The sequence below is a fragment of the Mytilus trossulus genome, chromosome 4, assembly GCF_036588685.1.
Source record: "Mytilus trossulus isolate FHL-02 chromosome 4, PNRI_Mtr1.1.1.hap1, whole genome shotgun sequence".
Classification (NCBI taxonomy): Eukaryota; Metazoa; Mollusca; class Bivalvia; order Mytilida; family Mytilidae; genus Mytilus; species Mytilus trossulus.
In genome coordinates, this window is record NC_086376.1 from 22,025,157 (window position 1) to 22,039,679 (window position 14,523).

Here is a 14,523-nt window from a genome sequence, read left to right on the forward strand (position 1 = left end):
CTTTCATGAGTTTTAAATATAAAACTATATAAAAATACATTTGAATGAGATATGATGTAAATGAGAACTATTCCGAGAAGACCTAATCACAATGATGCATTGTTTATTCTTATATTCTAATGTTACACCCAGGTAACAGGGTAGGGTTGATTGCTCAGAAACATGTTTAACCCAGCCATATTCTTAAAGTGGCTGTATTAAGTCAGGAGCCTGTAGTTTAGTGATTGTCCTTGGCTAGTGGCTGTACTAAGTCAGGAGCCTGTAGTTCAGTGATTGTCCTTGGCTAGTGGCTGTACTAAGTCAGGAGCCTGTAGTTTAGTGATTGTCCTTGGTTAGTGTCTGTCTTTTTATGTTTACGTAAATTGTTTTGTTAAATGTGGCAATTAGGTTTTCTCCATTGAATTATTTCACATTTTTATTTCAGCAGAATTTTATTGCTGACAATGTGGTATGTGTTTTCTCATTGATGAATGCTGAATGAGTGTCTATAATTGCTTACATTCACTTCATTGAAACTTTGGTGGATAGTTGTCTCATTGGCAATCATACTACATCTCCTTATTTTCATACACAGACTTCACAATTAGAATTCAGATAGATCATTCAATTTAATTAAGATACATGGGTAGGAATTAATCACATAAGACAATTCAGAACCAAGTAAAGGTTCACTCGTACTTTAGACTCATCAAAATCAGCAGTATTTCACCACTTTAAAAAGTGTTAAGTCCCAGGACTCACCATTTATATACCCTTGCAAGCTAGCAAGAACATACATGGGTAGGAATTAATAACATAATATCCTTGCAAGCTAGAAAGAACACAGTCAATGACAATCCTTTCAAAAAAAAAGTATCCACAGGTTATTATTTATAATCATTTATTTATCTAAGTATTCAAACAATTTGGCCTTTAGGAAATAAGTTCAGCTTATAAATATACCTTTAGTTTCTAAAAATCTGTTTTGTAAGTTATCAAATAAAAATTTAAATAAATACATGTATTTAAAGGGCTCACAAATATGATTGATGTTGGAAAAAAAATATATTGATACAGGAAAAAAGATGGTAACTGTTGTTAAGTATTTGCTGCCACAATATATATATATATATATGTAATAATTTTAACTCAATTCTCTTAATATTGTATACAAATAATATAGATACATCTTTGGTGCACAATTATTTTGTATACTATGTACTTTTATTTCATTCTTTGTACCAGTGGATACAGTGGTTTTAAAGAATATTATTGTCTTGTCTTGTCTAGGTTTTATTTAACAATCTGGAATGAGGGTTTAACATGATACATAATATAAGAGATCATAGTGCTGATCTATATTCAAATATATCTAACATGAATAAACACTAATACAAATTACTGTGATGTTAGTTTTCAGTCGAGAGCACATGTGAAATTGAGATGTGTGGCAATAATGTTGGGAACATTCATGGCACTTGTTGTCAATATCATTTATTTTTATTGCTTTAATTGATCATTATGAATATTACTCATATTGCATATTTATTGCTATAATATTTAAATGTATCTGTATTGTCCATCTCTTCCTTTGTTCGTTCACAAGCAAAATATAATATGACATGAACAGGTTTTCATGATACTTAAGTACTAAATTATAATCCTGGTATTTTTGATAACTATTTCACATCAATTAGTTGTTTAAAACTATAAAAAAAAATATCAGCAGTAAATATCAGCAGTTTTAATGACTGTATCTGTTTAGCATCTTATTTAGTCATACCTACACATTTTTCTTCTTAAAACCAACATATATCAGAAAAGCTTAAAAATCTAATTAAAAATACTTGTTGCTCATGTGCAATGTTTGACCCTAATTTCAAGTTCTACACATTTATTTTTTTAAAGGACAAATATTTGATGAGGAGTGAAGTCTATGTATTTATGTTAATTATATACAGTGTAAAGCATATATCAAATAATTAATGAATGAATGAATATTACAACATAATAAAAATATAAATTTGTTCATTAAGTAGACTGCAAAATATATATATATATATATAACAAAAATAAACTTATTGATATGTCTACATCTTATTTACATACAAAAAGTACATGTTACTCATATTCAACGACTTCAAAGCACTACAAGATATATCAAAAACTATTACCATTTTTCTCTCATCTTTTTGTGAAACCAAATTTAAAGGGTCAAATTTTAACAACTATTACTGCCTAATAATACCAAACTATAGTATAAATGTTACACCATTAAGGTGGTACCCAACACTTTCACTAAAATTAATTTGTATTGTTCAATTTTCATAAAGTTTTGGTAAAGCATTCACTTTGACCCTTTAACAATAATATAAAAAAATCAAAAAAATTCAACCAACCATTTTATCAGAAAAATTACACTGGTTACATAGCAGTTTGATAAACACTAGTTTTGATCATTGAGAAGCTTAATATTTCCTTAACAACACAATGTCATTAAAACGTTTAGCTGACTTTACAGAGTAATCTCCTTGTAGTGTTAGGTACCACCTTAAAATACTGTGGGTAACTAACTGTCTAATAACCTTGTGTAATAAATGAACTTTCAAAACTGATTCTAAGATTAACTAAACAGGGTAAATTCACTTCATATTACAATGGAATATCATGAGGGATATTTGTTTAATATTTTTTCTATCACTGTACTCATTAACATCTTTGATCATTTCCTTCGAAAATTAATGTTGTAACAAGTTCACAAGGATATTTTTCTCAGATTAACTAAAATTTATTATTATAGTCCACTTTGATTGTGTCAGTAAATAACAAGCATTAACTTTTCTAAATTGGAATGTAATAGTTTATATATAACAAATATAACATAAGATGACAAAAATCACATCAGAAGTAAACATGTAGTACATCTCTGTGCATGCTTTATACAAATATTGGTATATAAAAAGTTACCAGTTAGCTCCACAATATAATGCCCAAAGAGATTATAATACAACAAAGATTAGATTGTCAGTAACAACACTGTTCAATATTCAAAACAGACTCCAAAGCATATTTTTAAAGGGTGAATTTGCAATATTTGTAACATTTTATATTTAACACTTTTCCAAAATGATGGTTTTTTTTTATAACAGAGTTTTTGGCAACTCTTCAATCAAGCTTATCCAACAAAAGTAAAATGATTGGTGGAAGCATAGTATTATTTCTATAATTTGTAACTACAAATGCAAATAAGACAATATAAGGCCTAAGATAAATATTTAATACACAATTAAAAATGTATTAGAACTAATAGATCTACAGAATAAAGTCTTGTAAGTACCTCACACACGATATTATAGATTTCTACAGAATAAAGTCTTGTAAGTACCTCACACATGATTTTATAGATTTCAAACTGCAAGGCTCACTAAATAAAAAGGTTTATAACAAAACTCCTCTTATTTAATTTAGATCTGTTTTACAAGACATATTTTTTTGGCAGAAGTTTTATAATTAAAACTATACTAATTATGCAAATTAGATTCACTTGCTCGAGAACATAAAGCAGTACAAAGGCACAAAAGAAAATCCCACATGTTTTTAATTTAGCCTGTTTAAGAAGATCACACTTCCTGAGATCAGCTGATTGTACCCTGATTCTGTATACCAATAAACAATTGATCCGAATTCTACCTCCCTTTCCACTGTTATCACAACCATTGGTTCCTAAGTTGTCATCTATTTTTCTTCTGCCTCAGTGTAGAAAGCATCAATTGTCTTTTTATACATCTTTGTGACAACTGGACGTCTCAATTTTAAAGTAGGACCTAAATAATTCAATAAAAGAAGAGTAAATAAAATGGAAATCCTCAATCACTCAAGAGTTATTAAACATATTTCTAAAAAAAAAAACCATTTCCCCCATCAGATTTTAGTAAACTGATACTGTTTAAAAAAAAAAAGGTTCTTTTTTTACCCCCCAATAGTCCCCTTTTCATAGTTATCTTATGATCCCACTCATTGAATGCTTGAAGGAGTGGAAGACTCCACACACATTTAAAAAGGATCTCACAAAAAAGAACATTGACTATCTTTGATCATCTAACTCATCTCATCAAGTATTTTTAAAGATTTTTAGTTAAATTTGAAGAGGAGCTAACAAATAATGAAGGTTCTAGCATGGCGACAAAGCAGAAATGATCAAAGAAAAGGATGAAGATTATACCCTCTAAAATTTAAATGGCAACACTTAAATAAGAAAACAATTTTACAAAACTTTCAAAGAATAATAGACTATATGACTGAGGGGTTAAGGCAAATAATCTCCTTGGTAATAAGATGTCTAAATGTGTATACAACTGCATATCAAATATCGTAGTACTATGGTAAGTGTTTTTGCTTATCTGATCTAATCACAATGTTCAACAGATCATTAACAATGCCAACTAAAAAAAACAGCACTACTTATGCTTTTGAAACCTCATAGCAGGGGAGATAATTCCTGACTCATCACCAAGTGTATAATGAACTTACCTAATTCCCCACCAGGAATAGAGAAGTCTCTAGGAATAATTGACCATTTTTGTACTTTAGCTGCTCTGGACACTGATTTGGCATTAGCTCTGTCAATACCATCTTGGATTGCCTTCAGTACCACAGCATCTTTCTTGTCTATTATATCCTCCACAGTTGTAGCCTCACTTCCAATACTTTTACACCATTCCTTACAGTCCCTGGTTAGATTGTTACTGGGCTCAGCTGTATCAGCATCTACATCCACCTGTTAAATAAATGAACAGAGTTCTAATGTCTCCTGAGTTGCACACATTTTATCTATCCAATAAACATAGGCAATAACCCAATAAAACACTTTTTTTTCTTTTGAAAACAATAAATATTTTAAAAAATTGAGGCTTCTGAACAAATGCAATGAGATTCCTGTTAAAAAAAAAAAATCCAAGGGGAATAACTCTTTGTTGATCTATAAACATTATAAAACTGTCAAAATCTGAATAATGAAAAAAAACTCTCTATTTCTACACTCAATGGCCAACACTTAATCCTCAATACAGGTATGTCAATTGTGTTTTCTGATTACCAGGGCAGGGCACCAAATAAAAAAATTACTTTAACCTATATTTATCTTAGTGTAAAATACAGGTGGCGCCAGTCATTTGTTATTATTTCCTTTTAAGTATCATACAGTTACTGATACATAGTTTGGGAGAGGTACCAAAGGGAGGAAACTCACCTTCAAGCATAAAATCATGGACAGGAACTTTCTTTTATCTCCTATTAACATACAGTTATTGATACAGGGTAAAGCCTCTTTCACAGCATCCTCCATTGGAACCGGTGCAATATTCTCCCCTCCTGCTGTTATGATTAGTTCTACAAATATCAAACAATCAATGGTTGAAAAAACAAAAGTCAAACATAACATGCATAAAGCCATTTATCACTATTTTGTGCGTTTTTCCTTTGATCTTTTTTTGGGATAATTTTCATATCATGCTTCTCGCTTGAGATGGAAAAATTATCGCTAGAAACTAAGGAGGCCACGTGGTGTTGCTAACGAAATTGACATTAAAATTGAAAACGTCATCATAGGTAAAATAGTGATAAACAGATTATCATTGGTCATCTCAACTCGATTGCTTTTCTCACTTTCGCTGTACCAGCTCAAGCGAGAAAATCAATCTTGTTGAAATAATCAACGATAATCTATAATTATCAAGTCTATTCATAATAATGTTAACAAATTCATGTATTGACTTTATGATCTTTAAAAAAAAAAAAAAAAAAAAAAAAAATCTTTAAAAGCCAATATCTGTTTTTTCTTCTTATTGTGTGCGGTTCAGTTGCTTTTTTATTGACCTATCCAAATCATATCTTTTATTAGGACAATATACATAATTATATATCAAACTTCACATTTTTGTAAAAAAACAACCATATTCTTTTCCAAAAATAATGGTTGGTTCTATGTTGAGCCCTAGTTTTGCAACAGTTTATTGTCGGAAGAAGACCATGTTGACTATATGTCTATACCCCAGACACATTTGTCAAAATACAATCTTTTATACTTTTCCTGAGGCCATATGGTTGGTTCTATCTTGAAACTTAGTTTACTGTTGGTCAGAGGAAGGCAAAGTTTCATTTGACAAGTTAATCTACTTAACAGCAGTTGACAATTTTTACCTTTAATTCTTCCAGTAATGAACAGGAATCCTTGTTCGTCATGTTTTCCTAGATCTCCTGTTTTTAACCAATTTTCTTCATCAAAAATTTCATTATTTTTTTCTGGTGCATTCAAATATCCCATAAATACATGTCTTCCCCACATACAAATCTAAAAATAGAAAAATAATCCATATATATATATAAATAAACCTTTTTCCAATATTTTTATTAACAAAATGCATATTTAAGAAAAAGAATAATATTCCCAGAATACTAGTGTTTTCATCCTACATTTGAAATGATAGTATGCTGAAATGTCTTGCCAATAACAATGATGAAAGTCATTATGAGAGCAAAGTCATTATACATACATTTTTGTATATGTCAAACTTACAAGGGGAATTGATATCTTTTTATAAAATAGATGTTATTTTACTAGACCTTATTTTCTATCAACAAAAAAAGACCTAGTCACATAAAAATTAAGTTGATCTATGAACCATTATAATGTTTTCAGGATTTCAAGGTTATCTGAGGTCTGTCAGACAGACATTTATGTTTTTCATCAAAATAAATAAAAAGGTTTATTTAACCGCCAAAAATGGCCATTTTACATGAAATATTTCAGACCATCATCTCTTCATCTCATCAATGAACCTTGAAAATAATGTCTTTGTCAGTTGATGGTTGGCAGATGGAAATGTGCATCTTAAAGGTTCAACATTTATCATAAATGATATTCTCTAGCACTATCATGACTATCTGAGACATTAGTAAAAGCATGCATTTATGAGTGGGTCTCATTGGGGTCTAAGCATGACGCCAGATTGTTGACTTTTTGTAAGTGTGACATTTGAAGGTCAAATTATTGTGTCGTGAAAACAGGAAATGAGGTCTAGCGGGACCTGGAAAATAACCAAACAAGAGGCTGTCACAACGACAGCAAACCAGATTTATTAGCATTTATTTGTGTCCTGGCAATATCACAAGAACCATTACTGATGATTGGTGAAAGTGAAAATTGTCAATATCAAATTTGACCTCTATTTTGTCATCAGTATCAACATATTAAAATTTGAAAAGCTTAGATTGAATGGTTTGTGAGTAAATGCAACAACGTGAATGGAAACACCATTTTACGATCTTTCAAGAACCATAACTCCTGAACAGTAAAAGTCAAAATCGTCATTATTGAACTTGACCTCTATTTTGTCATCAGTAACAACATATTAAAATTTTAAAAGCTTTGGTTGAATGGTTCATGAGAAAATGCACGGACACGACTGGAAACACCATTTTATGATCTTTCAAGAACCATAACTCCTGAACGGTAAAAGTCAAAATCGTCATTATTTAACTTGACCTCCATTTTGTCACCAGTAACAACATATTAAAATTTGGGAAGCTTTGGTAGAACAGTTCATGCGTAAATGCATGTACACGACTGGAAACGCCATTTTTCAATCTTTCAAGAACCATAACTCTGGAACGGTAAAAGTCAAAATCGTCATTATTGAACTTGACCTCCATTTTGTCACCAGTAACAACATATTAAAATTTGGGAAGCTTTGGTAGAACTGTTCATGCGTAAATGCACGGACACGACTGGAAACACCATTTTTCCATCTTTCAAGAACCATAACTCCTGAACGGTAAAATTCAAAATGGCCATTATTGAACTTGACCTTCATTTAGTTGTCAGTAACAACATATTAAAATTTTAAAAGCTTTGGTTGAACGGTTCTTGAGTTAATGCATGGACAACATTTGATTGCCGCCTGCCCGCCGAGCATCCCCATTTTAATAACCGACATTTTTGTTACAAAAATCCGGTTAAAAATGAGAATTGGCTACGTACATAGTGTAAGTGGGAAACAGGAATCTGACAAAACAGTAAGTGGGATCCAGGATCGGAACCCCCCAATGAGACCCCCTTATGATTATACATGTATAATCATCCTCAAATTATTTATATCATACTGTAATCAGATGTTAAACATTTTAAACAAGTTGAATTGTGAGCTATTGTTCACTATTGATACCTTCTCAAATGTATTTTGTTTAATTTAAACTTCAAGTTGACAAATGATGAATATAACAATGCATCACACAGTTAAGCAACCCTAAATGAAGTTTGATTCCAGATTTCAGAAAGGCTTCATAAGCAGTTCCTGAGAAAACACAAAAATCAAAGTGATGGATATCACTCATGGAAAGATTAGAACAGTAGTTTGATTATTTCATATTAAGGTATGGTGGGGTAAAATGAACATTTATAAAACACTGTTGTTGAAAATTGTATTTATAGCAGGTCTTTAGAAGGAAACTTGCTTTTCCAGTATGTGAATAAAGGTGCTCAAATTAAATAATATGGGTCTCTAAATTTGCACAATTTTATATAAACTGCAGTTTATATCTAATTGAGATTATGTTGCCGGTTCTGAACATGTTTCACAAAAACAAAAAAATGCAAAAATTCTTCTAGTAAATGTTACCAAATATCCTTGTAAGACATAAATTTAGACCAACAGCTAAAAGCTTTAAAGTGCCAACAAAAATAATCTAAAAAATGTTGTTTTGGGGCATTTTGTAAGTTGAAACAGAGGTTATATGGCATTGAAAATTAAAAGTTTTAGAGTGCCTTTTGATCAAATTTTAATGTATTTTTCAACACAGGGCATTTTCAATTTTATTTTTCAACGTAAAATAATTAAAAAACTAATGTTATTGAAATGTGGATTCTTTCTTGATTGCAAAAATATATGTTTGCTTCTAATAAAAATTCAAATGACTAAAATAGACATAATGATTGATGGGAAATAAACTAATAAACAATGGTTTTTTTATAATTAAAAGTTTATAAATTTTAAAACTGTTTCAAGCCAATTCCTGATAAAAAAGTGAACTTATCTAAATTGTTGATTAATTACCAATGATTATTGGAAATTTATCAAGTACATTATAGGCCATACTTGAATACCTTTTATATATTCATATTTATATTCATATTTCATTTTTTTAAGATCTTGCTAATCCATTAATCATTTATCTTTCAGATATAATTTACAGAATTACTTTATGTAATGTAGATCAAAAGTAATTGGCAATAAATAAATCTATCATCCTTATAAATATCAAACAAATAATACACACATTATGAGTTCAAATACTTGTGTATTAAGAATTAGATGCATATTGGAGTGGTCTACAATTATGTAAGACTGATGTAGATAGGTAATGTGGTCAATTTGATTGGCAGTTTAGGAGGTGGGTCATTGTAATTCAAAGTCCACCTTGTCTCTGATTGTTTAGTGATAATGACAGTTGTCAATCATACTAGTTGAATCAATACCCACTTACTTAATCAAAATGTTTTTAAAAAAGCCTGCACATCAACACACATAATGACATACATTCTTGAATGAACTGCTCCAATAATATACCCAGTTTTTTTCAGTTTATTTGTGTATTATGTGCACATACATGAGAACTATAGGGAACTATATTTTAGTGTGAATACATTTATTAACAGTAGCTAACCTGTCCTGTTGTTAGGGAGGGTGGTGCCTAAGTAAAGATTTAGAACAAGTTCTAATCTTTCCAAAAACAACCAATAATATACTGCTATTACAGGTAAGAAAAGAAATGTAATCAATAACAGAAAGTTTATGAGCATTGGATCGCAAAAATGCATCAAACTTTATATCCTGCTCACAAATTTGAGTTAAGTGAACTGTAATTTTAAGTGACACAGAAGACACATGTTTACCAGTATACCCCAATTTTTTGCAAGTGGATATAATTAATATCTATAGAATGCTACAATGTATTAATTTCTATCTATAATGGCACATCAATGATCCTGTTAAAGACCAGACTTACTTCTCCATTTCCATCTTCATCAGGGGAAGATAACTTTGTCTCAGATCCAGGAAAGTTATGTCCAACACTACAGATTTTAAAGTCTTCATTACATCCTACTGTGTGTGGACCTGTGAAGTCAAATAAAACAGATCATTACATCCTACTGTATGTGGACCTGTGAAGTCAAATAAAACAGATCATTACATCCTACTGTATGTGGACCTGTGAAGTCAAATAAAACAGATCATTACATCCTACTGTATGTGGACCTGTGAAGTCAAATAAAACAGGTCATTACATCCTACTGTATGTGGACCTGTGAAGTCAAATAAAACAGATCATTACATCCTACTGTATGTGGACCTGTGAAGTCAAATAAAACAGGTCATTACATCCTACTGTATGTGGACCTGTGAAGTCAAATAAAACAGGTCATTACATCCTACTGTATGTGGACCTGTGAAGTCAAATAAAACAGGTCATTACATCCTACTGTATGTGGACCTGTGAAGTCAAATAAAACAGGTCATTACATCCTACTGTATGTGGACCTGTGAAGTCAAATAAAACAGATCATTACATCCTACTGTATGTGGACCTGTGAAGTCAAATAAAACAGATCAAGTTGATCAATCCTGTCTGAAATTCACTGACAATCAGAAATAATGTTCTTTGATGTCTATTTGACAAGCGTAACACATTTTCTACTTCTAATACTACAGTTTTCATTTAATTCATATTAATACAGTAAGACAAAATCATGATTTTTAATTTTCACTTCTGTTATCATTGTATTCAACTTATAAAGTTCAATACACAAGCTGAAATTATGAATTACCTGTACTTTTCTTTATTCCTAATACCAGGCATTTACATATACTTTAAATTAATCCATTTACCTTGCATTTATCTTTATTTTCCTTCATTGATTTATGTGTACTTAATTCATTCCTATTACCAGGGGTTTAACCCTACTTTCATATATTTATTTACCTGTACTTTCACTCATTCCATAAACTTCATGAAGCTGCATGTTTAAACTGTAGAAAAACTCTAATGTTTCCTTCATGATTGGGGCTGCTCCTGACATAAAGAACCGACACCTATCTAATCCAAGGGCAGTTTTAGCTTTCTTAAAGACTAGTGTGTTGGCAAGTCCCCATCCAAATGGCATAGACTGTCTACAATATATCAATCAAGGCTTGAAAGGAACTATATGGAGTCATTTATTTTTGTGGGTATCAATTTTCATGGATTCAGGGAAAATTTACATTTTCGAGGGTATTTGATTTCGTGGTTTAGAAATCTCTGCATACAAAGCCGATAGAAAAGGTGTGATTCGTTGAACATCTAAATTCGTCGTTCATTTGTAACCACAAAAACTGGTATCCAACTAATATTAATGAATCCACAGTATACGATTAACAATTCTTTATTTTGGATGAGTAAAACACTTAAGACAGCCACTTTTATTTCAATGTTCAGGTAATTAACGGACATTTGTCAAATATAAAAACAAAGAATATGACACTATTCGATCTGTATCAATTTTGGAAATCGATATCAGTTATAAATGAAATTTTAAATCAATGTTATCAAAAAGAACAGCCCCTTAAAGTCCAATAATTTTTAGAGGATCTAATTTTCCACTTTAACAAAGTTGCAAGCGGCAATTTATCTAACAAAATAAGGTGGTTAAAACTAATATAAAAAGACTTATATAAAACCAGTTGTAACTCCCATTTAGAATTAAAGCTGGTTTAAAAGTTCTGTTTCAACAATTGTTGGGGCAGATCTAACTAAATTTTCCTCACTTGTTCATCATGGCATGAGATCCTTTTAATCCAACTCCTTTGGCCCACATGCCAATCTTTTTCTTCAATGCACCTGAGCTTCTAGCCTTGATCTTTATGCCCTCATAAAATTTTTCCCAAACACGTGGAACTCCAAAAAATCCTGTTGGTCGAACCTCCTGCAGTGTTCCTAACAGACTTCCCTATATATCATATATATAAATATAAATTTAGTATACTAGTATCATATAATGCTATTAATTTTTCTGATTAAATAAAATAATACAGCAACACAACAAAGAAAAACAAAAAGGTTAACGATTTGAGGGTCAAATACACCTTATCGCTATTTGTCCGCCATTACTGGACATCACACAGGGTCCCGTAAAATTTTGACGTCATAATTCAAAATATCTGACGCCACAATGGAAAAGTGATTGTTGTATGACGCCAATAGTTCAAGCGGAACAGATTCTCGGGTCAAGCGGAAATAGCGATAAGGTGTATTTCCTTTATGATGATTTGGTCATGTAATGCTGTCCTGAATAGCTTATGGTGGAATCAAAGCTTACAATGTTGCAATTTCAATTAAAATTAATGTCAGCATTTTTTATTATTTAAAATTTTATGGATTTTAAAAAAAGGTCTTGCATTATTTAAAACTTGAGGACTAAAGAATTTGCATAATCATGGTAATAATTCCTTTATTGAGTGTTCTGCACTTAGGCTTTTCTACTGTTTTACCAATTAAAGACAAACAATTTCTTAGTGAACCAGCAATTGAATATCTCGATGATAACATAATATATAGTTTTTAGTTAAATTTATACAGCCACCCAGCCATGTAAGTAATTAGGAAACAATGGTTACAATTCAATATAAATGTTCTAAGGAAATGCATGATTTCCAATATTGATACACTGTGCATTCATTGTTATTAATGGGATACCAATTTTAGGGGATTTTGTGAGTATTAATGAACCACAGCATGAAACATTCTAAAAAATGTAAATTGTATATATGTTAATACGCAGATATTGGCAAAACCGCAAATTCAAATAGCCAAAAAAAATAAAAAAATCCCTAAAACTGTTTGAATTGATTCAATGTACCCACGTAATCAAATGAATGCACAGTATAACAAACAACAAAATGAATATTTCTGAAAAGAATAATGGCATTTTTGTTTGAATTCTGACTTTATCAGCAAAATATCAAGTGAGTCAGCACACATTTATAAAAATATAGGAAAATAAAATGCCTTTTTTCTTTTTACCAGCAATTTGTCTTTAAACAACAACTTTTTTTGGATAGAGTATAAAATCACATGAATTCGTTTACAAACGACTCTTTGTATGAATGAGGAAGCATGTTATTAACTAACTAATTGTTATAGATGAGGGGGGATAGAAGGGGTCCTGATCCCGAAATCCTGAAATCCCGGGCTTAAAAACAAGAAATCCTGAAGTCCCGAAATTCGAATAAAGAAATTCCCGGGATCCCGAAAGGGTCAATCTCGTTATCCCGAGCTTAAAAACACCCGATACCCGGAGTCCCGATAAAGGTCCTATCCCCCTTCATAGATGGACATGATTTTGTTGCATTGTAAAGTATCACATCCTATCCTCAATCTTAAGAAACTAAAGACAGATCAAGTGAAAAAGTACAAATTGCTGATACATGTCATTTATGTTCTTGAAAGTAAACAAAATATACAAAGCATAATATAAAACTAAAACTCTCATTAGTAATCAAGCTTTTATAATGTTGATGTTAGTATTTAATGTTGATGTTAATAAATACACATTTCACCATCTAACAATAAAAACATAAAAAATAACATGATCTATATTTAAGTGTGTTAGCTAGAAAGAAAATAAACAATATTAGTGTAATATCTAGAACTAAAATGGAAAATACAAAACTAGCTCATTGGTTGGTTAAAAACATGCACAAAATTTTAGTATTGAGTAAAAAAATCCACACATAAACAAAGTTTCTGTATATATCAAACAACCATGTAGCAACAAAGAATCCCACAAACCTTCAGGGCATCTGGTTGGGCAAAATAAACTGCTGATGCCATAGTAACAGGTATAAGTATATCCATCATCTGAGCCGCTATGTGGCTCAAAGGGAGATAACTTATAATTACTTCAGATCCAAAAACAAACTTGAACCTTGTAGCAATTGCAACAGCAACCCATGAAGCCTGTTAAAAAATAAATCTGTTAAATATTAAAAGTTTCAAGCAGGTTAAAGTTAATCTGTGTTAGCGCATATTGGTCTAATGCACATAACAAACCTTGAGCGCATCTGGTTGTGCAAAGTAAACAGCTGATGCCATTGTAACTGGTATCAATATGTCATTTAACTGAGCTGCAATGTGGCTTAAAGGAAGGTAACTAGCAAGAACTTCGGATCCAAAATTAAATTCAAACAATTTACTGATGCATGACGCTGTCCAGGTTACCTGTGAAGAAATCCAAAATATAATTTATTAATCCTTTCATGCTATTTCTTAAAACTCTGTCGTCAATTAAGAACCAGTCATTTTCTTTAAAAGCCAAAAATAATTTTTTTAAAGAATTTAAACTACAGTAAATTCAGAAATTATTGCTGTGTTTATTATTGCAATTCATTCATTTTGGACTAAATTGCGATTTTATTTTTTTGCAATATTAAGACATTTCATGTTTAATTCATA

At 30.9% G+C, this 14,523-nt stretch overlaps 1 protein-coding gene across 9 annotated transcripts in view; it reads right to left on the minus strand.

Moving 5' to 3' along the window:
- Positions 1–863: 863 nt before the first annotated feature.
- The window catches only part of LOC134714888 (long-chain-fatty-acid--CoA ligase ACSBG2-like), a 47,937-nt gene continuing 34,277 nt past the window's right edge, over positions 864–14,523 (minus strand). For 6 of the 9 annotated variants that reach the window (XM_063576574.1, XM_063576571.1, XM_063576576.1 and 3 more), the window contains 8 exons: positions 13,861–14,028; positions 11,838–12,019; positions 11,017–11,204; positions 10,042–10,151; positions 6,178–6,328; positions 5,228–5,367; positions 4,510–4,756; positions 864–3,803 (listed from right to left, as the gene is read on the minus strand). In XM_063576574.1, coding sequence (XP_063432644.1) covers positions 3,715–3,803; positions 4,510–4,756; positions 5,228–5,367; positions 6,178–6,328; positions 10,042–10,151; positions 11,017–11,204; positions 11,838–12,019; positions 13,861–14,028 — 1,275 coding nt within the window. In that variant the 3' untranslated portion in view covers positions 864–3,714. Of the gene's footprint in view, positions 3,804–4,509; positions 4,757–5,227; positions 5,368–6,177; positions 6,329–10,041; positions 10,152–11,016; positions 11,205–11,837; positions 12,020–13,860; positions 14,029–14,121; positions 14,290–14,523 lie in introns of all 9 variants that reach the window. The other 3 variants (XR_010106586.1, XM_063576573.1, XM_063576572.1) reach the window with 3 other exon arrangements.